The sequence below is a fragment of the Muntiacus reevesi genome, chromosome 2 (assembly GCF_963930625.1).
Source record: "Muntiacus reevesi chromosome 2, mMunRee1.1, whole genome shotgun sequence".
NCBI lineage: Eukaryota > Metazoa > Chordata > Mammalia > Artiodactyla > Cervidae > Muntiacus > Muntiacus reevesi.
The window spans coordinates 260,500,216-260,526,007 of NC_089250.1; the positions used below are offsets into that span (position 1 = coordinate 260,500,216).

A 25,792-nucleotide genomic window follows, 5' to 3' on the forward strand; every position below is an offset into this window, starting at 1 on the left:
GTGGTCCTTAGACCCCCAGGGTCATTGTGCTACCTACTCTTTCTGCCTCGCCTCTCTTTTCAACAAGGACACCGGGTTCTTTACATTGCTTTATTGCTCGTGGTGCAAAGATAAGGCAGGGAGAAATGTGTCATAAAGGTATAAACTGGGAGACTTGAGAAGACAGCAAGCTGGACCATCTTTATGAATCCTCCCTTTCTGTGAACGAGAACACGCAGGCAGGAGGCCAGGCAAAGCCAGACCCTGGGACGACAGGCCTCTCAGAGCTTGGAGAAGGTGACGGTCTTCAGATCCTTCTTCTCTATTGCGGCCTGGACAGACTTCATGATGTCCTTTGTTTGTAGCATGCTCATGTTCCAGGATTTCTGGGTAAAGATGGCAGCCGGTAATAGAAAGGATACAGGAAGATTTTTGTTGGACCAATGAAAAATGGGAGGGAGAGAGCAGCAGTCAATCAGAGGACGAGGCCTGTAAAGGGCTGCTGTCCCCTGATTGGTCACTCAGGGAATCAGAGATGGGTGTGACTGGTTGGATGGAGAGTCTCACCATGTAGTTGAGGCTCTCCCTCACCGAATGGTCGCGGGAGTAGATCAGGTTGATTTTTGTGCCCTGCACCGCCACGGGGCTCTTGCTGGAAATCTCAGCTGCCAAGGTGAAAGCTGCATCAAGCATGCTCTCCTTGTCTGGGAAAAGACGGCTAAGGATGAAAGGAATTGGAAATCAGGCAATCTGAGAAGAGCTCTCCTCTCCCTCCCATGGATGAAGAAGTGGCCAATCGAAGTAGACAGCGCTGGTGAAATGGAACAATCGGAGCAGGGCAGTAGACTCCAGACCACCCACAGAGAGGAGGCCACTTGAAATCCATGAGTTAGGGTGCATGGGAATCCAGGGAGCCCCACCAAAGTCTGGCTGCCCTGAATCCTTATCCAGCACAGGCCTCAGCCCCTACCTGACCAGTCCACTCTCCAGGGCCTCGTCAGCCATCATCTTGCGGGCAGTGTAGGCCAGCTCGTTGACGAGGCTGCAAGAGGGCAGGGCATGTGAGAGGATGGTAGCTGGTTTAGGAGATGCTCTGCTGTCCCCTTCCCCAGGCTCCTCTCACCCACCTCTGATTCCCGATGACTTTGGGCAGTCGCTGCAGGGTTCCCACATCTGCCGCCAAACCTATGTCCACCTCCTGGGGGAAGCGATAGTGTCAGTGCTTGGTTTCTGCCCAGTATCGTCCCCACTGCAGCCTCAATGCCAGCGAAGCTCTGCATTTACCTCAGAGTCCCACCACACTCTCACCTCGGAGACGCCCCTCCCAAACACCCCTTTTCATTCCCATCCACATACTTCTGCCCATATAGGTTCCTTTGCTCTAGAATATAGCTCACCTTCCAATGCCTCTGTCCTCCCAACTCTTTGAAGTCAGCTGCATCTATCTCCAGGAAAAGCCTTGCCCTAACCCCCTCCATCCATGAGCTCCATCCTGCCTCCCACCCCCTCCAGAGTTGACTCGGGCAAAGCCCTCACCCTCTTCCCCTCCCCTACACCTTGACTCACTCTTGACCTCTCACACTGACTGCGTGACCTCCCCGTGATGTCCTCCACGGCCAAGTTTTACTTTTCAAGATTCAATTCTAACTCTTCCATGAAGCCATCTAGGCTCACTCCCACCCCCATAGCTTTCTCCATCCCAGCTCTGACCTGGCTCTGCCACTCATTACCCAGCCCTCAGTAGGACCCAAGGGAGCAGAAGCTTGGGAGAATGGCTCGCCTTCACTTGGAAGAAAGAATCCCGGGTACCGTATCGGATGTCACAGGCAGTGATGAGATCCACTCCTGGGAAGTAGAGGCCAGAGACACTAAACCACCACAGGACTGACCCACCCCCCACTCCCAGACCATGGGCTTGCACCCTGGGGCAAAGTCTAACTAGCAACAGATCTGGGGTGGGTGGGTTCAGACTCACCTCCACCAATGCAGCCTCCATGGATGGCGGCGATCACCGGCTTAGGGCACTGGAAAGGGACAGAAGGGGCAGGGTCAAGGCTGGTCCGGGAGCAGCATGTGGGGGGGACGCCCTGCTAGACTCCCAGAGTCACCTTCTCGATGACACTGAAGGTCTCTTGGTATCTGGTGAGGAGGCTATGGAGGTACCAGCTGATGCGAGCCGTGTCGTCACTTGGGGGCTGAAGGAGGTCTGAAGCCATGTCCGCGAGGTCGATCCCTGGTGGGGAGATGTGGGGAGGCTCACCTAGCCTCCCAGGCCCTACCCACTGCCCCGACTAGAGGTCACAGGCCAAGCAAACCACCACAGTGGAGAAAGCAACTCACACGGGGCTTCTGGAGGGGTCGCATTTGGGGTGTGAAGGCAATACAAGTTAACACGTATTGAGACCCTGCTCACTTTAGCCTCACAGTGATTCTTTGAGGTAGGTTCTATTACTACCTCCATTTTATCAGGGAAGAAACTGAGGCACAGGGAGCTTAAGTTGCTTGCCCAAGGTCACCCTGGCTTGTGAGCAGTGGAACTGAGGTTTCAAACCCAGAACAATGCAGCCGGCTCTGGGCGGTAAAGAATCTGCCTGCAATGCAGGAGACCCAGGTTCGATCCCTGGGTCAGGAAGATCCCCTGGAGAAGGAAATGGCAACCCACTTCAGTATTCTTGATGGAAAATCCCATGGACAGAGGGGCTGGCTCCTCTGTGGACTGGGCTACAGTCCATGTGGTCTCAAAGAGTCGGACATGACTAGAGCAACTAACACTAATTTTGTCAAAGGTGGAAATGTTTCCTGAGATGGGGAGGTGAGAAATGGAGCAATCTTTGTCACTCCAACCTTAAGACTATCCCAAGTCCGACCTTTTCCTCCAGTGACCTGCTCCCACAGTCTGTTCCCCGCACGCAGCCGCAGGGCCCTTGTGATCATCTCAGGGCCCTCTCTTCTTCCCATCCATCCCTCTCATATAGAATAAAATGCGAAGTCTTACACCAGGACTTCTGCACAAGCACCGTTTCTAACCTATTCCACTGGGCACGCAGGCCTCCACCAGCTGTTGCAACAATGCGACACATTCCCCTCCTGGGGCCTTCATGCCTATTCCTCCCTCTGCCTAGAGCAGCCTTTCCCCAGCAGTGGTCTCAAGACTGACTCCATCACACTGTTCAAGCCACAGGGCAAAGTCGACCTCCTCAGGGAGGACCCCCCACCGTGGCTCAATAGCAGCCTGTCGCCCTTCACCTCCTTTCTCTGCCGTGCCTCCCACACTGCCCACTTGTTATCACAAAATTGCGTACCTGTCTCCCTCTCTAGGATGTGAGATCCACGAGCAGAGGAGCTTGTCTGCTACACACACACACACACACACACATGCATGGGCACTTGCGTACACGCAAGGAGTTTGGCTTTTTCCCTACCACTCTATCCCCGTGCCTAACACAAGCTTAGTACACAGCAGGTGCTCAATAAGTGAACAACATAGACAACAACCTCTGCCCCCAGGGGTCTGCTCTTCTATGGGGGAAACAAACAAATAAGAAAATTCATTTTGTCCAGTGGAGAAAAGTACTAAAAAAATGAAATGAGGGAAATGGAATGGAGTGTGAGTGTGTGTGCGTGCGCACATGCGCGTGTGCACATGCACACACCGTGTGCAGTGAGGGCTGTTGCAGTATTAACTGGGGTGGTCAGGGACCCTCTCACATTAACTGGGGTGGTCAGGGGCCCTCTCACTGAAACGGTGGCATAGGAGTAAAGATCTGAAGGACCAGAGGGAGGGAACCGTACAGACATCTGGGATAAGAGAGTTCTAAACGTTAGGGACAGCCGGTGCAGAGGCCCTATGGTAGGAATGCCCCTGGTGTCTGCGTGAGGACCATGGAGGAGGCCAGCGAAGCGGAGCAGAGTGAGCAAGGGGGAGGGCAGGAGCAGCCAAGGTCAGAGAGGTGGCAGAGGCAGACTCTGAGGCCCTGTGGGCCAAAAGGAGGACTTGGCTTTGACTCTGAGTGAGGCGGAGCTACAGGCTGGTTCTGAGCAGAATTTTCTTCTTCCTGAGGTTAATCATTCTCATCCTTTTGCTTGTTTGAACAGCGCAATTTGGCAAAGCTGGAAAAATCAGTCCCACATTCGGCCACACCCCTGACCCTCTATAGCTTTGTGGCCTCTACAGCTTGTTTAAATGAGCGAGAACAGAGGAGTGTTGACTCAGGGTAGATAGAGCTGAGTTTGTGCAAGTTAAATATGAGTAGCACATAACCCCAATTATCCTTCAATTAAAAATAAAGTAGGGCTTCCCTGGTGGCTCAGTGGTAAAGAATCCGTCCGCCAATGCAGGTGACACAGGTTCAATCCCTGGGCCAGGAAGATCCCACATGCTGTGGAGCGACTAAGCCCAGGCACCCCAACTACTGAACCTGCACTCTAGAACTCAGGAGCCGAAATTACTGAAGCCCTTGCACCCTAGAGCCCGTGCTCCGCAACAAGAGAAGCCATCACGATGACAGGCCCTCATACAACAGCTAGAGAGTGGCCCATGCTCGCCACAACAAGAGAAAAGCCTTTGCAGCAATGAAGACCCAGAACAGCCAAAAATAAATAAATACAATAAAATTATTTTTAAAAAAGAAAAAAAAAGAACTCCTCTGTGTGACCTCAGTCAGGTCACTCCATCCTCTGGGTCTTGGGTTTCTGCTCTGAAAATTGAGGCTAAAATCCTCCCGAGAGCTCACGGGGCTGCAAGGATTCAAGAGGCAGAACTCATGGCACTTTGAGCAGTGCCTGGCATGTAATGGCATCACAATAGTTCCTATTATTATACACTCCATCTCTGCCAAGGCCAGAACCGCCTGCATCAGTCTGCAGGCATCTGCTGGCTTCCACACCAGGTCTGAGAAGCTTGTATGACTCAGTGGGAGCCACGTTTACTCCCAGAACAAGCTCAGCTCGGTGACTTGCAACACCTCCTCCCACTGGCTTTGCTGGCTTATCTGCCCTACCTGGATCTGCAGACATGGGTGGTTGTCTGCAACCCCTTGGAATAAAGGGCCCCAGATCATGGTACAAGGCCTTTCCCCTCCAGAGCCAGAACTCATTCTTGAAGAGTCTTCCATCTTGTTCCCTGGGAACCTCTAAATGTTTCAGATCTCATTCACCATCACAATTAAGTTATTCATCATCATCAAGAATAACAGCTACATCAATAAAAGTTTCACATGAATTAACATTTGGTGCCTGTTAACTCGTTTAACCCTCGATGCACTGATGAGGGGGGTGATGAGTTGCTAAGTTATGTCTGACTCTGCAACCCCATGGACTGTAGCCTGCCAGGCTCCTCTGTTTATGGGATTTCTCAGGCAAGAACACTGGAGTGGGTTGCCATGTCCTTCTCCAGGGGACCTTCCCGACACAGGGATCGAACCTGTCTCTTGCCTGGCAGGTGGATTCTTTACCACTGCGCCCATGGGTGCTCATAGCATCTCCCTTGTCTTCAGATCAGAAGCTCACAGAGAGGTGATGGTGTGTAGAGGTGGCAGGGGTGGGAGCTGGCTGGCTACTGGGCTGGGAGTACTCTGAATCAGCTTGCCACACACCTGGGCCATAGTCACTTAGTGGTGAAGGGCAAGGATTCTGCAGCCAGGTAGCCCACGGTCAAAAATCCCAACAGTGAAGACTGGGCACACTTCTTCCTCTCTGTGGGTCTCAGTTTCCTCATCTATCAAATGGGGATGATGACTGAGCTTGTTTCACAGGGCTGTGGGGAGAATTAATTAACATGTGTAAAGTGCTTGGAGACATTCCACAAATGTAAATAAGTCTGGACTGTTTTTTTTTTTTTTTTTTAATTAGTAGTTTCATTCAATCTTTAAAACTGCTAATTAAACTGCATGTCTTCTTTCTGGCCTTCAGGTTGAAAATGGGACGAAATGGGCAGAGTCAATGGAGAGCTGAAAGATGAGGACCTCAGGCCTGGCACAGCTAGAGGTGAACCCTCATCCTGCACTTCATTAGGATGAGGGGTCAGAAAACAGGCTGCTTCCTATTTCAAGGTCAGTGTCACCCAGGAAGGGGTCGCTGAATGCTGAATGGATGAGCAAAGAAGTGAAAGAGAACAGAAAAAGAAAACAAGAGACATGCGAAGATGTTACAGAGGAATAGAAAGACCAGAGGAAACAGAAGGAAAGAGAGGAAACACAAAGAAATACATTGTTGTTTTTTTTTTTGTTTTTAGAAATACATTGTTTAATGTCCAGTCTTCCCCACCGAGTTAGGGGCAGGGCCTGGGGCCATCTCAGTCACCACTGGGTTCCCAGCACTGGGCTGGGCCTTGTGCAGAAATCAGTGTAGGTGACCCTTCACTTCTGGCATGGAGCCTCCCATAGATGCCAGCTATGTGCCCTAGGTGAACAAGGTCCAATTACCTGAAGGCACCAAGCAGATTCTAGAAGAAGGAACCAGCCAAGTGACTTACCTGTTTTTTTTTAAATTTAACCTGAGTACAGGGTGAAGTTGTGCCTGAAGAACCATAGGACAAGAGCCCAGGGGGGACCTCAATTGATGGAAAATGAGGGGGGAAATTCCAGAAAGTAGACAGCCAGAGAAGGGAGCCCCAGATTCTGTGTATGAGCTCTGCCTAAGTCTCTATAACAAGAGACCCATGAACAAGACCTACAGCCCAGCAAAGAGATTTAAAAACTGACATCAACTTAGCTGCTAAAACAGGAAATTCAGCACTCTGGAATTACGTAATAGGATCTAGAATTTCCACATCATTTTCTCCCATAGTCCAACTTCCAGGATACATGCAACCCAACCTTACCCCGAAAACAAAGAAACAGAAAAATGAGACTCATTTTTTTCAAGAGAAAAGGTAATAAACAGAAATTGACCCCAAGGCGGCCCTGATGTTGGGATCAGAAGACAAGATTTTAAAAACAGCCATTGGAACCATGCTCAGTGATGCAAAGAAAAATATGATTGTGATGAATAAAACGATATGAAACTTCAGCAGAAAAATGCAAAACTATAAAAAAAAAATGGAAATTTGAGAACTGGAAACTATAATACAGGCATATCTCATGTTACTGTGCTCTGCAACTCTTGGTTTTTTTACACTTGAAAAATTGTTTAAAAAATCACTAGATGGGCTTAACAGAAGGAGAGATGACAAATGAAACAAGGAACCTGATCAATGGAAATTATCCAACCTGAAGAATAGACTTGTGGGACAAGCAAAAGATCCAATAGACATTAACAGAAAATCAGTTCATGTAGGTTCAAAATTAATTGCACAAAAGCATGTATTTTTTTTAAAAAAAGGTTTTGGCCACTTCATGTGCAGCTGGCAGGATTTTAGTTCCCCAGCCAGGGACTGAACCTGGGCCCCTGCAGTGAGAGCAGCAAATCCTAACCATTGGACTGCTAGGGAATTCCCAGAAAGCATGTAATTATCACAACACGTTTTATTGACACACAAAAAAAGACTGAGAGGTTAAGAGGTCAAGGCCATAGATTCAGCGAGAAAACCCAGACTTTAGAGCCTGTGATCCTGTCTTTTGTTGGACTAATTTCTACAATTGAAAATGATTTAAGTAGAACTTCCCCGAGTAAAAGGTGGCGCTAGTGGTAAAGAACCCGCCTGCCAATGCAGGAGACATATGAGACATGGGTTCGATCCCTGGGTCAGGAAGATCCCCTGGAGAAGGGCACAGCCACCCACTCCAGTGTTCTTTCCTGGAGAATCGCTATGGACAGAGGAAGCTGGTGGGCTACAGTTCATGGGGTCGCAGAGTCGGACAACTGAAGCGACTTAGCATGCATATAAAACAGAATTTAGAAGCTGCTTAAAACCCTAATTACGAAGCATTATTCTATTCCCAGGAGCAGGGGAGACTGGCAGGGGTGGGTGTGGAGAGCACCTGGTACCTGAAGTGAACATTTTTCCTGCAGCAGAGATCACCACCGCACGACAGTCAGCATCTTCTGCAATCTTGTTGAAGCATACCACCATCTCTCTGTGGGGGGGCGGGGAGAGGAGGGAGGGCTCTGTCTGGGTGGGAATCCCCTGCCCTCAGGCCCTCCCCTGCCCAGTCCCTCAGCCCCTGCCTCCTCGTGCAGGCCAGACCTCCAAAAGGCCTTGTTCATGGCGTTTCTCTTCTCAGGCCGGTTTAGTTGCACATGCAGAATGTGTTTCTGGGCAGCTGTCACCTGAAGGGACTCATAGCTGTGGCCTGGGGCTTCCTCTGGGGCTGCTTTGGAGGCTTCCTCTTGTGCAAAGGCACTCACTGGGCGAAGGTTGAGACCCAGGTTGGTGGAGGCTGTCAATCCTGGGGAGACAGAGGTAGGAAGAGCCTTTGATGACCCCGAATAGGGGGCACAGCACCTTCAAGAGTAGAGGGTACACGTCTCAGCTGACACTAGGTTGGGGGACACAAGCCTATGAGAGGCCTCGGTTTAGGGGATACAGACTTTAAGATGGGCTTCCCTGGTGGCTCAATCAGTAAAGAATCTGCCTGCAATGCAGGAGGACCGGGTTCGACTGCCCTGATTAGGAAGATCCCTTGGAAAAGAAAATGGCAACCCACTCCTGTATTCTTGCCTGGGAAATCCCATGGACAGAGGAGCCTGGAGGCCTACAGTCCATGGTGTCACAAGAGTCAGACGCCACGGAGTGACTAAAGCACCACCACCACCAGACTTTGAGATTCAGGTGCACTTATCAGTGGCCTCAGCCTGAGGATCACTTCAGACCCATGATTGTGGTGCATGCTAAGTTGCTTCAGTCGTGTCTGACTCTTTGCAACCCTCTGGGCCATAGCCCGTTAGGCTCCTCTGTCCATGGGATTCTCCAGGCAAGAATACTGGAGTGGGTTATCCTGCCCTTCTTCAGGGGATCTGCCCGACCTGGAAATCAAACATGTTTCTCTTAATCTCCTGCATTGGCAGGCAGGTTCTTTACCACTAGCGCCACCAGAAAGCCCTGTGATCGTGGTACTCACCCCCGACTGAGTACACTGAGCTGTCAGCGAGCCAACTGTAAGACATAAGCCCTTTGGATAGGGGCACATAGACCCTTAAGTTTAATAAGGGGTTCGAACACTGCATGACCCTGACAGGTCTCCCCGTCCGATTGTCGCGATGACAGCACGACAGCTCAACTGAAGCCCAAAGATCAAGAGGTAACTCACGCCGGGTAAGCAAGTCGCCGAATTGCCGAAAAGCCGCAAACGCTGCCTTCATCGCTACTGCCTGGTGGGTGTTTAAGGCGACGCGAGTAAGTTATGGGGGCGGGCACCAAAGGCCGCCATGTTTGGTGAGGGCATCGAAGCCGCAGGCTGACCGCGGAGATGATCCCCCTTCCCGCCATCTTTATCAAGGGCAACCGGAAACAGTCTTCTAAATTCGCCGGCCGTTAGAGTGATTCAGCTGAAACATTTAACCCAGTAGGAACCTGGCCTAAGAAAATAGTTCACACTGCTTTTGAATATTCTGTACAAAGTTCACCACAGCTGTTTCATAAAGGAGAACCTGGAGACAACTCAATGTCCACGGGCATAATGGCGTAATAACTGCCGACCTCCAAGTTTGCAATCATGCATTTGTATCATATTAACTAAAAAGGAAAAAAGTTTCCACCGAAATTATCCACATAAGGGAATGGGAATACAGACGGGCCAGCGTTAAACTCTGTGTAATCTGAATTGCCACACACCACCTAAAGAACCCGGTTCTCCTGCATTGCCGGAGGATTCTTTACCGACTGAGCTACCACGGAAGCCCATCTTCAAGTCTGTATCTCCCTAAACCCCTAGTAGGCCTGTCGGGTTGGGGGTGGGGGTCTTACTGTTACATCTACCTCCTCACTTGCTCAGGGTCTTACTATTTTACATTTGTATGCAGAGGAAACCGCTGCGGAGAAGTCACTAGTTTAAGGTCTCTGGCCTTCAGGAGTGCTAAAGAGGGTATTTATATGTACAGTAAGTACATGTCAAAGTTTCTTTCAAAAATAAAATGACTTTGGAAAAAACTAGTTAACCCTAGAGTATTAAAAAAAAAAAGAAACACAAAAAAAAACCCCTGAGGCTTCCCTGGTGGTCCAGTGGTAAAGAATCCGCCCTGCTATGCAAAGGACAGGTTGGATCCGTGGTCGGGTTAGATTCCACATGCCATGGAGCAATCAAGCCCCTGGCCACTATTTCTGAGTCAGCACGCTAGAGCCTGTGTTTTTTTCTTTTTTAAGTGCTATTAAAATGCTTAAGTATGCTCTTGTAGGAGGTGAACAGGTGTCCCTGACACACGGGATTGAAATGAGTCTTTTGCTTTTTTTCTCCTTTTGGCTGCACCCTTGACTTGCTAGGCAAGTCCTACTTTGTCTTCTTCACATATCAGATGGTAAAGCTCTTTTGGAAGGCAGAGAACTGTTTGGTTATCTGGAACCACTAAGCAGGTACCAAGACTTGAGAGAAATTTAAAGAGGTAGTACATTTAGTTAGGTTGGTATAAAAAGATGGTTGTGAAACGATTGAAGGCAGAAGGGGGTTGACAGGATATGATTGGATGGCATCACTGACTCAATGGACATAAGTTTGAGTAAACTTATGCACAGGCTACCTAGGAAACATAACTGCTAACATGGGATGAAAGCTGAGTGCTGGGAGTCAGAGTGGGTATTTACTTTTTACCCAATTAGCCTAAAACCTAGATTTTGTAAGTTACAGCTGCAAAGTGATGGTCGTGTCTCCTTGTTTAAAGGTTCTGTCTGAAGTTTCAACCCTGATGAAGCAGTTTATCTGATGTCACTTGACTTCTATACTGTTTAAAAACTCTACAGGAAATCCCCAAAGTGGGGATACAAACACATACAAGTGGGGGACACACATACCCAAGGCACTGGACTTTGTTCCTGCTCACCACTATCAGGGAATATCAAGTAGTAATTGAACATACCCTTTAATCCAGCAATTCCACTGCTAGGAATTTGCTTCTAGATCAGTATCAAGGAAGCTGGCTAAGAAGTTTGTGTAAAGATATGCATCACAGTCCTGTCTGCAGTACCAAATCATCAGAAATTACCTTCAGGACAAACTATGACTCATCCATACATTAGGAGTACAGATAAGGAGGTTGCTCTGCATGTGATATGAGATCACTGTACAGTACAATGCATTTTGTTAAAAGACACACAAATTGGAAAACTTCCCTTGTAGACAAAAAAAAAAAAAATCATAAACTGTTTTAAAGGGAATGGGAAGAAGACTTTCACTTTTATCTGAGGTTTTATTTTCCAACCTTATAGAAAGGCAGGTATTTACTTTTTAAGATTAAGGCTTTCTTCTTTCACCTATATTCAGCTGGCTTGGGTAGGTACAGTCCACGAGGGATGCCACCAGGTCGCCCAGATTTTCCTCAAAAGACTTAGAATTCCCAGCATCACCCCCAACCCACAGTTCTGGCCCACACTGCTCCTCAGTGCTGGGTTCGTCCCTCTGGAGAGGCTGCAGCTGTTCCTAGCCACCCTGCCCGCCTTCAGAAAACTGAGTGGGAGGGAAACAGACACACCCCAGAATCCCAGAAAGTGACTTTTATTTTCCAAACAATTTTATTGAAATGTGCCAAGAGTACATGGGCAGCACAAATGTATGAACAGGAAAAAAAAAAATCACATGTACAGTAATTTTTAAAAAGTGAAGGTTAATCTTGGGAGATATCAGTTCCCCTTTCCCTCCCCCTTTAGACTTCCAGCCATTCCATTATGGTTAAAGCCTCTACTAAACTAGCATTTAAAAAAAGGAATACAGGAACATTTGCAGGAAAAAAAAAAAAAAACAGCATAAAAGAAAGAAATGTTTTCCTGCTCAGATGGGACTCTTCTTAGGCACCTAATTAGGAGGCGTGCTGAGCGGTGGAGAAACACAATTTCAGAGTGTACGGGTATGGCCCATCTGTAAGAGAGGAGAGAGATGTGACTGGGCCCCCTTTCCGGAGGCTCCACACCCCCCCATGTTTCCCTGGTTTTGCACACACCTTTTTCTGCAATTCAGGGGTCTAACTCATCCTTGCCAGTTTTGAGATTCAAAAACAAGCCAAATACACAAGGCATTCCTCCTTCTCTTCCGTAATTGCAAGAAGGATCCCATTCCCAGCTCTTTAGCTGGTGCACGAGGATAGGCCTGCCCAGGAACTGGGTAGGGGAATTTTACCTGCTAGCTAGTACAGCTCCCTTTTCCCTGGGTATTATGTGAGCCAGCCTCTGACGCACACAGAATGCCAGCTCCCTGGAGGACAAGCCTAAGCAACTCCCAAGCTGGCAGAGTGGGTGGCAGCAAGCAGCTAGGCTGGCCCTCCCATGTGGAACAGCAGGCTGCTCTCCTGGCGACCAGGTCCCGCCTGCCCGTGTCAGGGACAAGGAGAAATCTCTGGAGCCCTGTCTTGATGGCAAGAAGGACGGCTCTGGCCGGAAGCCAGCCAACCCACTAGGCCACAAGGGGGATGACTGCAGGACACACAGATACTCACTTGGGTTTTTCATCTGGTAATGGTTCAGGAAGCCCAGAGTCTCCAGGGCATCACTCTTGGATTCCCACTCCAGCAGTCCAGAGGAGCTGCGTTCACCTGATGGGAAAATGAAGGTTTTAGGCTGACCTGAGCAGGAGCCAGGGAGCTGCCTGTGTACTACCAGGGAACGGTGGAGGTAGGCGAGGCAGTTCACTCACTTTTGCCTGAGAATACTTTCACAGAAGATGGCCGCTTCACTCCCAACTCATCGCAGATCTGCAACAGAGAGGGAAAACAGACTCAGGAATACAAGAAGTGCCACATGGTGGAATGCAAGCACACAACTAAATACCTGAATTTTTCTGGACAAGGAGTTAGCTTTTCTCACACACTCTTAAGGTGTCCCTATGATTCCCCTCCCCAAAGAGGCTGAAGTACATCCCTCTATTATGTTGCCAGAAACTGGAAAACTGCTTTTTAAATTCCCATCTTCAGCTGTAATTTGGGTGTGTTGCAGGTACTGGGTAAATGTTTGCTGAACTGAATAGCAACACCTCAGGCCAGAATAAGGCCCAAAGTCCAACTCGGCAGTCAGACTCCCACCCTTCCCTCAAGCTGCCTGGTCCCCTCTGAGGGCACTGTAATGGGACCCTCCCTTCTAACGTCATCCAGGCCCCAGAGGGGGCCAAGACTGGGCTCCAATCACCAACCTACCATCTAGACAAGAAGGAATCTTTCATAGCAAATGAGCAGCCACTCTAGCTTGCCAAAGGTGCGAAGAGCACAGCAAACTCCACTGCTGCTGGATGTTTCGTGCCATTCTGAGCCTTTCTTGGTCCCTGCCATGTTCCCAGCACCCAACCCGGAGCCCAGGAGAGTGGCAGCTCAATAGATATTTGTTAAAAAAGAAAAAAAGAAAACGGACGACCTCCTCAGATGGCTGTGCTGAGGGACCAACTCCACAGCACCCACCTCAAAGAAGTTCTCTTCAGTCACCTCCAGAGGGGCATTGAAGAAGTGCAGCACATTGCTAGGGTGCTGGATGCGGTTCTTGGCTGCCTGCTCTGGAGTGGAGAACCGATTGTTCCTTGATTCACTGAAGTCTTTGTAACTGCAGGACCCGTCTTCTAGCCCATATGACTGACCGGGCATGATGGCTGGTTGCTTGGAGACACTGTCAGAGGGAAGGGGAGCCCCCTGTCAGACCTCAAGCTGTCCCCCTCCTTCTACTGTGGCTTTCCCATCTGACAGCACTGCGTGCCTCGCAGGGCCCTGCTCCACAGCTAAGAGAGGCCAACACGTCCACCACATCCAGCGCCAACCCGGCTAAGCACTAGGGGCTCTGCGCGCCTGACCCCTGTCCAGAGTGGGCTCCACCGACCTCCCCCTTCTCAGCCCCTCTCCACACTGCCCAAGCCCACGGAGACTGGGCACCTACCAGACGTTCAGCTTCTGCCCAAACATGAAGTTGTTGTTGAGGTGAGTGATGGCCCGGTCCACAGCATAGCCATCTGCCATCTCCACCATGGCAGCCCCCGGCTTGCTTTTCATGAATTTCACCTTGAGAAGAGCAGTCACAGTCAGCACCACTGGCCAGGCGCCAGAGACCCTTCTCCTGACCCTGCTCTGATTCTAGGCTTTTATCTCCTCACTTGTTGAGACAGAGACGCTGGCCTGGCCCACAGCAAGTGCTGAGCACAGGCTGGGCAGCAGACTCACTTGGCAGTGTTTCCCTAATGGCAGGACCCAACCCACGGATGGGTCATTTAATGAAGCACAATAGAAAAGCGGTCACAGGGGGAAGAAAGCACCTACTCCCATCAACACAGAGTATGTACAAATACTGAGTTGTGGTTGTTACACAAACACTGAAAACAGTAGTGACAGCTAGGAGCCTTGCTTCCACATAAAGGCATGTGAAACTGGACAAGTTATTTGCCCGCCCCCCCCCATGCCCCTGCTTGTCTCATTAAGGATTCTTATAACAAATTTAAGCAACTTACAGCACTTTTTACAGCGTCCTGATACAGCAAGAACACCTGACACGTGCTAGCTGCTATTATCATCAACAGGCTAGGTCAGGGGGTGCAAAGTAAAAGGCTTTCAGGACCCAGATGGGTTTGACAGCGGGAACAACCTGGTCTCAGGCCGGCAGTCACCAGGCAGCCCCAGTCAACTGTTACCCCTGGTAAGGCAGAGCGCTCAGTGTTGCTGTTATCACCTGAAGCATTCTAGAGAAAAGCCTTATTACCCTCTTTGGACCTGTTTGCTTCTAAAGAGGCTCCTGTCCGCTCTTTGCTCACTGAGGGGTCAGAAGATCAGGGCCTCCCTTGGGCCTGTCAGGTCTATTAGGAAAGCAGTGGACCTAGCAGAAGCTCACCTTCTCCACATTGCCATACAAGCAGAAGACATTGAAGACCCGGTCACAGTTCATCTTAGATTGATCCAAGCCATAGACCATGAGCACAGGGCTGTCGGCGTGGGGGCCATACTCGGGTGGTGGGGGAGGGGGTGGGGGGTGCCCATACTGGGGGCCGTAGCGACTTGGGCCCCGGCGGTGACCCCCCACTGGTGGGCCCATCCTTCTCCCTTCGTAGTGAGGTGGGGGGGGCCCGTAGCCCTCATCATGGTAATGGCTGTGGTACCCACCGTGGGGCCCTCCTGGGGGGTGGGAAGGAAAGAGAGGGAGGACGGGTGAGAATTTGCGTGTCGGGCGGCGGGCAGGGGCACAGGAGCCACGGGAGTCCACGGAGGGGAACCCCCTGCCCTCACCATATTCTGCGGGGTGATCTCCCAGTAGAGGGGGCTGCCTCTGGCGTTTGTTAGGGTTGCTGCCAGGGTCACCTGTAGACAGAGAAAACAGTTAGAGGCTGACTCGGAAATGGGCATCTCCCTCCCTCCTGACTGCAGGGGATAGTCTGTGTCCCTTGGCTCCTGAGGGCCTGGGTACCGGCCTTTCCTTCCTCAATAGGGTTACTGGGGCGTCCTTCCCAGGGCCGGATCCAGGGTTGGCATGAAGCCCAGGTCTCAAGGCTGGAGCCCACCGTCCCTCCCCCACCCCTGCCCACTGCAAGCAGGTTGCTTTCCTTTCTCAGTGAAGGATGAAGCTAGATTCTGGACCTCTCACTTCCCAGAGCTCTGACAGGAAGGTCAGCTCTTGGGCCCTCTAGGGAACTTGCAGCCACTATGGAAGCTGATTGGGGGCCAGGAACAGCTTTCTAAAGTAACTCCCAAAGAAGGGAAAGGAGTTAAGCGCTACAAAATAATTCAGGGAAGAGCAGAAAGGTAAAATCAGGCCCTTGAAGCCTCAAGGTTCTAGGAGCACTAGACTAGGGTCCACTCTCTAGAGACGATTTTCTCAATTCTGGTCCCAGTCACCGCGCGCCCTCCCCCATCATGTTCACCCCAAGGAGAGGGACTGTAGGCAAGGACAAACAGGGCGTCATCAGAACCAGTTCAAATGAGCATCATGTACAAGGCATTAACATTCTCAAGACAATGGCGCAGATCCACCCTGCCCCACCCCCAGCTACAGTTGATAATCGCTACCTTAACTTAGCACTTGAAATGGCAGACATGGTGCTAAGCACTTTACAGACAGACATCATTGTTTCTTAAATTCCTCACAACAACCCTATGAGGTAGGTACTAATATTTTTGCCCCATTTCACAGATAAGGATAATAAGCACTTAATTTTTAACTGAGCAGTTAAGACATTTTGGCCCAAGGTCACAAAGCAAGTTAGTGGCTGAGCTGGGATTTGAACCCAGGCCTGGCTGACTCCAAAAACCCAGGGCTTGGGGCCACTGCCCTTTCCTGCCACCCAGCCTGGGTTTTGTTTTCCAACAGTCATTACAAAGATGGAAAAAGGCTACTTACAGCAGAAGTACAGAGTACAATGTCCATTTGTCACAAAAAACAAATCTGTATTTTCTCTTACCATTGGACGCTTCAACAGTGAGTTAGCACAGTTCTGAAAGATGGCGTCCCACCAAACATACACTGCGACCCTGCATCACATGGTTTTACAGTCATAAATACAAGTTACGGTACACATCCGCTACAATTTTTTTTTTTTAAAGAATTGTTTTAAAAGTCAATGTCTCGATTAAGTCAAAAAATGGCTCACAGATGTTCTGTCCTCAGAAGATACCAGAAAAGTGGAAAATAAAGGTGTATGCAGTGGGTAGTGTCCCTCCGTGTTGTCACCTCCTCACATTGTGTGCTGCAGTGCGGTGCTTCTGGCTGTGTAGCGCTCCGTGTGCGTGTCTCCTGGTTGTAAGGTGTGCCAGTGGCCCCACTATGCCCGCACTGTTGGCCTTGGGAGCACGCCTGGTTACCCGCCAGCAGGTAACTGTGTACCTCTGAGCTGTTTGGTTTTAGGTCTGTTTTGGCTTTTTGATTTTTTTTTTTTTGCTGTTGTTGTGGTTTTTTTTTTTTGGTTTCTGATCTCCAGCTGGTGCAGATTATGTTGGCAGCCGATGACTGCAGAAAAAAAAATATCAAAACACAAAAGAAAAAAAAAGAAGGCCCTCCCCAAACCAAAGGACTTAAAAAACAAACAAACAAAAAAAACCAAACCCACATGGCGAGGAATGGAGAGGATCCTATTGTCTTGGAGGCCCATGGAATCTACTTCAGTCTATGAATCGTTCTCCGAAAAGAGCGCCGCTGGCTGGCTGGGAGAGCTCTGTTCTCTGTGTTTCCTACTTCTGTGTACATTTTCGGGTTCAAGTTTGCTTGGATTTGACTTTTTTTTTTTTTAATGTTTAGTAAAAAAGCAGTGTCTGCTGCCATGTTGCGTCTCTTTCTTTGTCTCTGTCTGCCTCTGTCTCTGTGCTTGTAGCTGTTCCTTGGAGCGCGGTGTGGTGGTGTTCTTGATGTAGTGAGCTCAAGTCTGCGGCTGTTTCTGGGGACGTGGTGGAGGCTGCGTGTTCTGTTCTCTCCAGGAAGAGCTAGTGGTTTCTACCCTGTGTGTTGGTGAGCAATGTGCAGAGGCAGAGCCGCTGAAGTCTGGTTCCCAAGGGGGTGGCGAAGCACCGCCCTCACTCCAGGTCACCTCATCAGCTCTCATCAGTTTTTTTTTTTGACCCCAGGCCTGGGGGCAGCCAAAGCTGAGAGGCATCAAAACCAATGCACAGCCAGCCCCTGCCACTAGCCCCTGCCGGTCTGCACATCTTCTATTTATGTTCCTTGGAGAAGAAATGGTTGGTTGCCGTGTTTCTGTTAGCAGTCATGTAATGCCATTGCCCGCTCTGGTACATTCACTTGGTCACCAATTTGCCTCTGATCTCTGGAGGGGCAGCCTGCCCCACAGCGCCCATTGTGAGGGTCCTGGGGAAGAGTCTAGCCCACCCGGCCCACGGCTTCCCAGCAGCAAGGGCAAGCAGGACAGGCCTGCCTGGGAACAGGAGCCTCTGGCTTCCCAGGGCCGGTGAGATGTCAGCGACCAGCCACCTCCCTCAGCCCATGGTCTAGTCCAAACAATCAGAACAAAACAGACGGGTGGTTTGGCTGAGGGGGTGCTGCTGTTTTTCAAAGGCAATGCTCCACCTCTCTCTCCTATCCAAGGCAAATCATTCTTGAGAGATTCTAGGAAGAGGGTTGTCCATTTGGGCCCCCCGCAGAGATGTTGCATCCCCTCTACAAGTGAGGCAAGGCATGTCTGCCCCTCTCCAATCCTGGGCGTCTGAACTCCACAAGGTCAATTTGCTCAAAGGCTCTGCTGCAAAGGCCTGGGAGCCCTCATCACCTTCCCCATCTCTTTCCCCACAAGCAGACCCTGTCAATCGTGGACAGCAAGAGGGCCATTCCTGGCCCAGTGAGAACGGAGTCAGTGACCCTAAGCAGGCTCCGAGAAGGTAAGCAGCAAGCAGCAGAACCCGTCTGGGAGCTGCTACTGGTTTGTAAGCCATTGCCAGGGCCTGTGCTCTGTTCCCCACCCCACCCAGGCCTCTGCCTTGACCCTGCATCCTCAGTTGCATCAAAGGGCCACAAGCAGCAGCTAGGACTTAGAGGCCCCTTATTCACCCTCTTCCACAGGAGTGCATTCTCCCAAGAGCTGATCCTTAAGGCCCTCCCATGTCCACAGGGAGCCCAATGGCATTACATAACCCTGAGCCCAGGTCTATGAAGTGCGCTAGTCAAGTGAAGGCAGGGCGGGTGTGTTTAGAATAAAGCGGCCATCAGGATTACCTTGTCCACTGAGATTGGGGTTTGTGTAGTCCCAGGTATCCTGATCATTCTTGAACACGTTTAAGCGTGTAGGCTGCAGGGACAAAACAAAGCCTGAGGTCAGCCGGGCCCTAGGCTCCCCTGAGAGCGGGCCAGGGCAGCCGTCCCCAGACCTACCTTTGCATACTCTATCTTCAGAGTGCAACAGCCTGAGTAGATGTCAGCCCCATTGAGGGAGGCCTTAGCTCGCTGGGCACTCTGCACAGAGTCAAATGTGAATCAAGTTAAGGCAAAGTCCCATCCCTAGAGCTTTTCAGAAAGAGCTCAAGTTGGGCCAAAGAGGAATGAGGGCAAGGCAGCACTCAAAGACAGCTCCAAGTGGGCTCTGGGGTGAGCTCACTGCCCAGAGCCACTCCTACAGAGACAGGTAGAGTGCTGCACTGATGCCCAGACACTGGCTAGAGTTCTTCTATGACTTATACTCCACCCCACCCTGCCACTGGCAACTCAAGATATCAGCATCAACCTTCTGTTACCATCAAAGGTCAAATCACCTTCTTCTTCACTCCAAACCTCCCCTCTCATGCTACATGTCTTGACTAAGCCTGAACATCTGAAATGTCAATGAGATTATGTTCCTGTCCTGAAAAATCCATCAGTGAGCTCCCTCTGCACCCTGATCCAAGCTTTACCCCACGGCCTGGCCACCCTAACTTCCGATGTCGTTAAGGAACCCTGTTAGCTACTCCTCAGTGGTCAGGTTGTCTGCTTTCTCCAACACTAAGCGCCTGCCCACCTGCAGACCTCTGCAGAGGTGCTGTCCTCAGTGGTGCACGTGTCAGTTCCCACCTCCACATGAAAACAGGATGTCACTTCCTCACAGACCTTCCCAGAACCTCTGTAAATCCCTTCCCCTTATAGCTCATACCATGTTCTTCTTTCCCTTCACACTTTAAACTCTGCACTGCACTTTCACACTACACAATTAACCCTTAAATGTGGGTATGTTTTAGAGACCTCTATCTCTGTGCAGTTGAAAACCAACATATTTAACCAACTACAGATAACCTACTACTGGAGTATGCACTTAGTAAGTGAAATTCACCTTAAGAGGATCCACAGAGTTCAAGCCTGTGCTGTTCAAGGGTCATCTGTTTACATGTGGTTGTTTATTAACTAACCCTCCCAGGAGACCATGGGCTCTATGAAGGCATCTGGCACAAGGCAGGTATTCAGGAGACACATGCTGCTTGAAAACACGGACTCCTGAGAGCTCCCATCTCAAGGAGCACCCATTTCCCAGCAAAGGATATTCCACCATGGCCTGGACGCCATTCTTCCGGAAAATCACAATTCTCTGGACAGGACCACAAGGATTACAGATAGTATAAAGAACATCCTGTAAAAACCAAAGATGGGCAAGATGAAAAGGCACCAGGCAATCAGTCTGACTCACGGGAGAGGGAACAGGGAGAAACTGCAGGAGAGAGACTGTATAGAAGGAGAACCTCAACAAGTAACTGCTGGCACGCACCGTGGTAATGGAATAGATGGGGTTCAGGATGGTAAAGAGAAGCACACTGTTGACGCTCCGGGAATCATCTGAGTCCCCAGGACGGGAGATTTTCTGGCTGGTAGAGTAATTGACAAAAGCTGGGTGGCCTGCAATGTAGATCTGGTTGTCGGCTGCGTAGTTCACGGCGTTGCAAGCCCCCAACACATCTTCAAACTCCACCAACGCTTGTCTCTTTTTAGGCATCACCACCACATAGCTGGCAGAGAGAACACAGGTTGCAATCTTCTTAAGGGGATGGAGACGATGAGAGTCAGAGGACAGCCTCAACCTTCTGTCAGCTGGTTGCTCCCTGGCCTCTTGAGTGCTGTGTCCTGTCATGGCATCCTGACCTGTACCTTACACCCCTTGCCATAAATGGCATGACAAGCAAAAGGTGTCTGCAGCTTTGGCATTCTTTGGCACAGAACTTGCTGTAACTTATCCAAAGTACAATGGCTAACCCCAGGAGTAGTGGAGCCCCAGGACCTAGCTAAAAGAACCTGGACTGAAATTGAAATAGTCAGGTTACTTCCATCCAGAAACCCGGTGACACATAGGACACCAAGGAATTAACTCATCTGAATACCCAACCCCAACCCCTGGCCTCTGACTGAGTACCTGATGGGTCCAAACTCCTGCAAGGCCTCCACAAGGTCAGCTTCCACCACGCCGTCAATCAGGCCCCTGATGTGAACAACTGGGGAGGCAGGGGTTTTATGCGGGTCATCGTAGTTCTCCTGAGAAAGAAAGCAAAGCCAAGACTTTACTTTCTGCTGTACAAGATGGTGGCCTACTGGCTTCTGCACTGCTGGGGACTCAGATGGATAAAACATTTGCGTGTCACCCAGGAAGGACATACATGGCAGACAATAAGGAACAACAACTCAACCAATCATCCCAAAAGGATTCTGGGTCAGCAGAGTAGGCCTAAGTGGATGGCCACTTGCCTAATGGCTCTCACTATAACTTCTGAAGACGACAAAATGGAAGATGAAGCAAATCTCAAGCCCCATCTTATTAATACATTCTTCCCAGAACCAATCTCCTTCAACTGACCAAAGAAATGTGCGAAGAGTGGCTTGGAAAGGGGACTCTTCTGCTGCAGCCTGAACCAGGACATTCCCTTTCCATTCACCCCAGCTTCTTTGCCCACCCTCTATAGGAGGAAGCTGCCATCACCACACAGCCAAACACTGCTGATCCCCATCACTCATCCCCAGGTCCAGCAGGTGCTTCAGACGCTGTGGCATCCAGGCCAGTCTTGACTGCCTCTAGTCTTTACCCTCCCACCAAAATCTGTATTGAAAAATACTACTTAGACCAAACTAAGGAAAAACAGGGTGAGGAAAGTTTTAAAAAAACAAACAACAACAAAACGCCAACCTGTATCACTAAAAACCAGGACACTTCCCCTCCCAGGGGAAGTATTTTTCCACCCACAGACAAAAGTCTCTGAGAATCAAGAGGAAAGTTAACCATCTCCACCTCTCCTGGGCTCTGGGCCCAGCCTCCCTTCTGAGAACCACTAGGCAGAAGCCCATGTAACAGGGGCAGAATTGGATTCTATTTCAGGAATGAACCACACAAACCACAGGCACCAACCACACCCGCCTGAGGTTACCGGCTCAGCGATTTGGAGTTCCACAGCCCTCATCAGTTCTAATCCCAGCTGCTCCCTAGTTTAGCTACAAGATCAAATGTGTAACAGTAATACCATTCTTCATCTCATAGGAGAGTGTTAAGTATTGAGATACCTTTAATACGCATGCAATGAAACTTCTCGCACGGTTTAAATGCCTGTAAATCACAGTTACAGAACACCACTAAACTCTGGAAAACCCTGCAAATGGCTGAACCGGACAGGATCTCATGAACTTCCAGGAAAGAAAAAATGGGCATCAAGCCAGGAGTAACAACTGGTTGTTTTTTCGACGTAGGAGACTGAAGAGGCTGAATCCCTTCCAAAGTGTCCAACCCTCAGGGAACATTTTCGTTCATCAAACCTACCGCACCCATTTAACCCCAGAAACTGTAAGCAAACTTGTGATGACTCCAAAGCATGGTTCAACTTCCAAATATCTAAAAAAGATCTTTCACAACTTTTTTCTTCCGGTTTTCAATGTCCACAAAATGAGGCATACTTTGGTCTGGGTAAATACTCTCAAATAAATCAATTTCTGTATTGAGACAAACCATAACGATACAAAAACTAAACAGTGTTCAGGGATAATACCCAACTCAGGCGCGTAAAAGGCCACCACCCACCAGTTCCCGCTCAGGCGGTCAACCCCCATCCCCCGCCCCCCCCCCCCCGCACAACCGCCCACGAGGCCCGGACAGGAGAAGTGCGCCTGCGCATAGGGCCAGAGACAAGATTGATAAAAGAAAAAAAACGGCCCGGCCGCGTGCCCGGCCCCCACATGCCAACCCGCGACGCCTGCGCACTGCGCCACCTGCAGCGCGAGCAGTTTCCTCCGCCCCACCACCACCTCGCTCTGTAGAGCGCGCACGCGCAAGCGCTTGTCCTCGCGCAAACCCCGCCGTTTGCCCAACGCCTGCCCCTCCCCCACCCCTTCTATAGAGCGAGGGCCTGGGCGCGTGCGCACAGCCCCTCAACAGATAAATGCCCTCAAAGTGAGAAAATTTCCCTCCCTTCCCGGCCGTCTCCGGCGTCCAGGACCCTGGCCTCACCCCGCCGCCACCGCCCGCCGCCCCGGCTCCTCCTCCGCCGCCGCCGCCGCCTCCATGCTGGTCGCCGGCGTTGTCAGTCTTGAGCCGTTTGGGGGCCCGGCCGCCCTCACTGCCGCCGCCGTAGTAACGGCCACCGCCGCCTCCGCCGCCCGCCGCCGCCATCTTCACCATCGCTCCGGACCGCCTCCTCTGCTCGTCCGGCTGCTGCCTCTGCTCCAGCCGCCGACGCCGCTTCTCCGCCCGGGGCAGCAGCCTCCGCGACATGGCGGCGCAGAACCCGCCTCCCCCCGCCTCTCATTGGGGGAGGGACACGCCCGTCACCCGCCGCCCCCACCCGATAGGGGGAGCCACTGGTCCCGCCGCGGGGGGAGGGGAAGCCTCTATACGCCTTGCGCGCCTACTGGATAAAGCGCACGCCCTTCTGCAGAAGTGCCCGCCCTCGTTTGTCTAGGACACTCCTTATAGGCGAGAGCTTTCTGCCAGTCATTTCTCTGGGCCCGCCGCCTTAAAATAAACTCTAACTTGATTGGTTGGATTTCTGGCACGGCATTGCCTCCTTTGGAGTACCTGATAGGAGCAGCACACCCTCACTGTCAAAAGCCCCGCCTCCTTCCCACTTTCATTGGCTTTTCTCGCTAATCCATCAAACCAAAAGCCCCCTCAGTCTTCCAGTCACGGTTACTACCTCCCCGCGCCTCTCCGCAAGGAGACAAGACGGCCCCTCCCTTGGCCTCTCTCCAATGGCTACTGCAGACGCCGATCTTCTGCTAGACGCCCGATTAGTCAATTGAGAGCGGAAAGAGTCCTCTCACTAAATGTTAGGCCCACTGGTGACCCCTGATTGGGTGAAAAAGGGGAACCCACTTTGGCGCAGTCTACGAAAGGCTCGGGGCCGAGGACGCATGCGCGAATCGCGCTCAGGCACCTCCGGAGGTGGGGCGACCCTCCAGAAGAGGGACGACCCTCCAGAGGAGGGAAGGCCTGGAGAACCAAGAATGTGTGTTGAGTCCTTTGAGCAGCACCGGCAGGGTAGACTCTTAGAAGGGCAATTGCCAGTGAAGTTCTGTACTGATCCCTATCTCCTATTCCTCTCCATTGCTAACCTTCAAAATGCCAGAGGGAAAAATTTTTTTAAACTCAATCTGGCCCTTTCCCTCAGTATTAAACCATTTGCTGCTGCCGTCTGTCTTATGACCCTGTCCAATTCGCCCGCGTCCTTTCACCACTTCACTTCTAAATTCAACCACAAATAACTCCTTTTAGTTTGCAGAAAGGGAAGAATCTTTCTCGCACCTCTCTATCTATGCCCGAGCCGGCTCTTCGAACTAGAACACTTTCATCCACTATGCTTCCTGCCAGAATTAGGGGTTAAAATTCTAAAATTTCTCCTCTTCGTGCTCTGTTCTCTCTGAAAAGCGTTCTTGGCCCTACCATCCCAGACCCTCGGTTTCCCTCATGATAACCCCTGATCGCTCAGGCCAACGGTTTTCACTCGACAGTCCTTACTATTCTGGGTTGTCCGTTTTGGGAATGCCCTTTTTCGTAGCATGAAAGTGCTTGTGTGGTCTGTGTGTTGGTCTTAGGGAAGCTGCCCCCCACCCCCGCCCGCCACAAGCGCCAGGCACAGCACCCGGCACAGTGCTAGCTAGCTACTTGGCAAAGGCGAGCAGTTATAGTGTCCTAAGTGTCCGACGGGCCTCATTTCCTCTGGGACTACCCCCACAGAGAACACCCAGGGGTTGATCCGCCCAAAGAACTCGTTAACCTTAGGGAGCTGTCTGCTGGGGGCGGGGGGTGGGGTGGGGAGCCAAGGGGAGAAAGGAAGGAGAGTGGAGGAGGGGACAGTCGTGGGAAATGCGGGAGACTTCCCCCAAAGATACGGAACCTTTCCACTCGGGAGAAAGGGGCTTCCCGAAATAGGGTATCCTCGTGGAAACTTAAGTTTGAAATGGGGTCAGTGGCACTAAGAGAGTGGGATCGGCTTGGTAGCTCTGTGAGTTTGGGGAGGTGAAAGTTGGGGTAGGCTGATCGGGATTTAAGTCAGCTCTCAGTTACCCCGGAAAGATCCGGAGACAAGGGACTGCGCAGCGCCTCCAACACGTGATCCGAGAGACGGAATTAAGGCAAGGCGGGTCTGACTGAAGGGCGGGGTCGCCGAGGTCCGCACGTCAGAGGAATGCGGTGGGGGGAGGGGGAGAGAAGGGGCCCCTCCCCTCCCCGCCCCCGCGCCTGGCCCGGACGCCCCTCGCGCCGGCGCGCGCCGACGGGACGCGGCAGAACCGTCCCCCGCGCGACACGTTCCAGGCCGCTCGCCCCCTCGAGCGCGTCCACGGCGGGCGACCGAGCGGCCGCGTTATCTGCACCCCGGAGCTCCCAGCCTCCGCCCCTCCCCCACCCGTTGCACGCGGACCGCGGCCGCGGGCCCGGGGCGGCGCCTCCCTCGGATCCCCCCGCACCCCTCCCAGACCCCTCGCCCCCAGCCCCTACCAGTTCGGCGGCGAGCCCGGCCGGCCGTCCGAGATCGAAAAGAGAGCAGACACTGGGAAGTTTTGGGGGAGGGAGGGGCGGGCCTTAAAGGGACCACGACCTTTTTCCAGCCGGGGGGAAAAAAACGGGGGGGGGGGTTGTTACGGGCGGAGACCGAGAGTTGCCCTGAAATTGAATGGAGGAAACAGCGCAAAAAGAGGATGGGAAGACTCCGCGTCCCTTTTCCCCAAACAACCCCAACCTCTCAACACCCGCCCCACATCCCTCACAGAAAGTGGCACTGTTGTTTGGAAGTCAATGCCTCATTGCTCCTGATCAGCCAAGTGTTGTGTTGGGTGAGGTGAATGTTGGGGTGCTTTTTATGCAGACGGGGAAATGAACTCAGGGGACGCTAGTAACTAACCCAGGAT

General features: G+C 51.3%; 2 protein-coding genes across 4 annotated transcripts; both read right to left on the reverse strand.

Moving 5' to 3' along the window:
• Positions 1–76: 76 nt before the first annotated feature.
• Positions 77–9,309, reverse strand: ECH1 (enoyl-CoA hydratase 1). Its single transcript, XM_065926045.1, has 10 exons — positions 9,168–9,309; positions 8,105–8,306; positions 7,906–7,994; positions 2,088–2,212; positions 1,955–2,003; positions 1,760–1,824; positions 1,107–1,177; positions 950–1,021; positions 547–697; positions 77–365 (listed from the first exon to the last, which is right to left on the reverse strand). Exons 1-10 carry the CDS (start codon positions 9,217–9,219, stop codon positions 261–263), a joined length of 981 nt encoding a protein of 326 aa, XP_065782117.1. The 5' UTR covers positions 9,220–9,309; the 3' UTR covers positions 77–260.
• A 2,236-nt stretch (positions 9,310–11,545) lies between these two features.
• HNRNPL (heterogeneous nuclear ribonucleoprotein L) lies at positions 11,546–25,454 on the reverse strand. 3 transcript variants are annotated; one of them, XM_065926048.1, is made up of 13 exons: positions 22,896–23,174; positions 20,823–20,941; positions 20,184–20,421; positions 19,961–20,048; positions 18,827–18,921; positions 18,671–18,743; positions 15,247–15,318; positions 14,855–15,135; positions 13,913–14,034; positions 13,447–13,648; positions 12,693–12,750; positions 12,496–12,591; positions 11,546–11,921 (listed from the first exon to the last, which is right to left on the reverse strand). In XM_065926048.1, the coding sequence occupies exons 1-13, from the start codon at positions 23,157–23,159 to the stop codon at positions 11,863–11,865; spliced, it is 1,767 nt and encodes a 588-aa protein (XP_065782120.1). In that variant the 5' UTR covers positions 23,160–23,174; the 3' UTR covers positions 11,546–11,862. The 3 variants fall into 3 exon arrangements, with proteins under 3 accessions (XP_065782120.1, XP_065782121.1, XP_065782119.1); XM_065926049.1 differs by lacking the exon at positions 22,896–23,174 and adding an exon at positions 25,383–25,454 and having other exon boundaries at positions 14,855–15,318; XM_065926047.1 differs by having other exon boundaries at positions 14,855–15,318; positions 22,896–23,176.
• Between the last annotated feature and the right edge of the window lie 338 nt (positions 25,455–25,792).

Excerpts from the sequence above, each read along its gene's own strand:
- HNRNPL (XM_065926047.1), bottom strand. The coding sequence starts at position 23,159 with ATGTCGCGGAGGCTGCTGCCCCGGGCGGAGAAGCGGCGTCGGCGGCTG. Across the intron at positions 18,744-18,826 it reads TGAAGATAGAGTATGCAAAG|CCTACACGCTTAAACGTGTT; the intron begins GTAGGTCTGGGG and ends TTGTCCCTGCAG. Across the intron at positions 12,751-13,446 it reads CTGAAGAGAACTTCTTTGAG|ATCTGCGATGAGTTGGGAGT; the intron begins GTGGGTGCTGTG and ends TCTCTGTTGCAG.
- ECH1 (XM_065926045.1), bottom strand. The coding sequence starts at position 9,219 with ATGAAGGCAGCGTTTGCGGCTTTTCGGCAATTCGGCGACTTGCTTACC. Across the intron at positions 8,307-9,167 it reads CGGCGACTTGCTTACCCGGC|GATTGACAGCCTCCACCAAC; the intron begins GTGAGTTACCTC and ends CTGTCTCCCCAG. Across the intron at positions 7,995-8,104 it reads ATGAACAAGGCCTTTTGGAG|AGAGATGGTGGTATGCTTCA; the intron begins GTCTGGCCTGCA and ends GCCCCCCCACAG.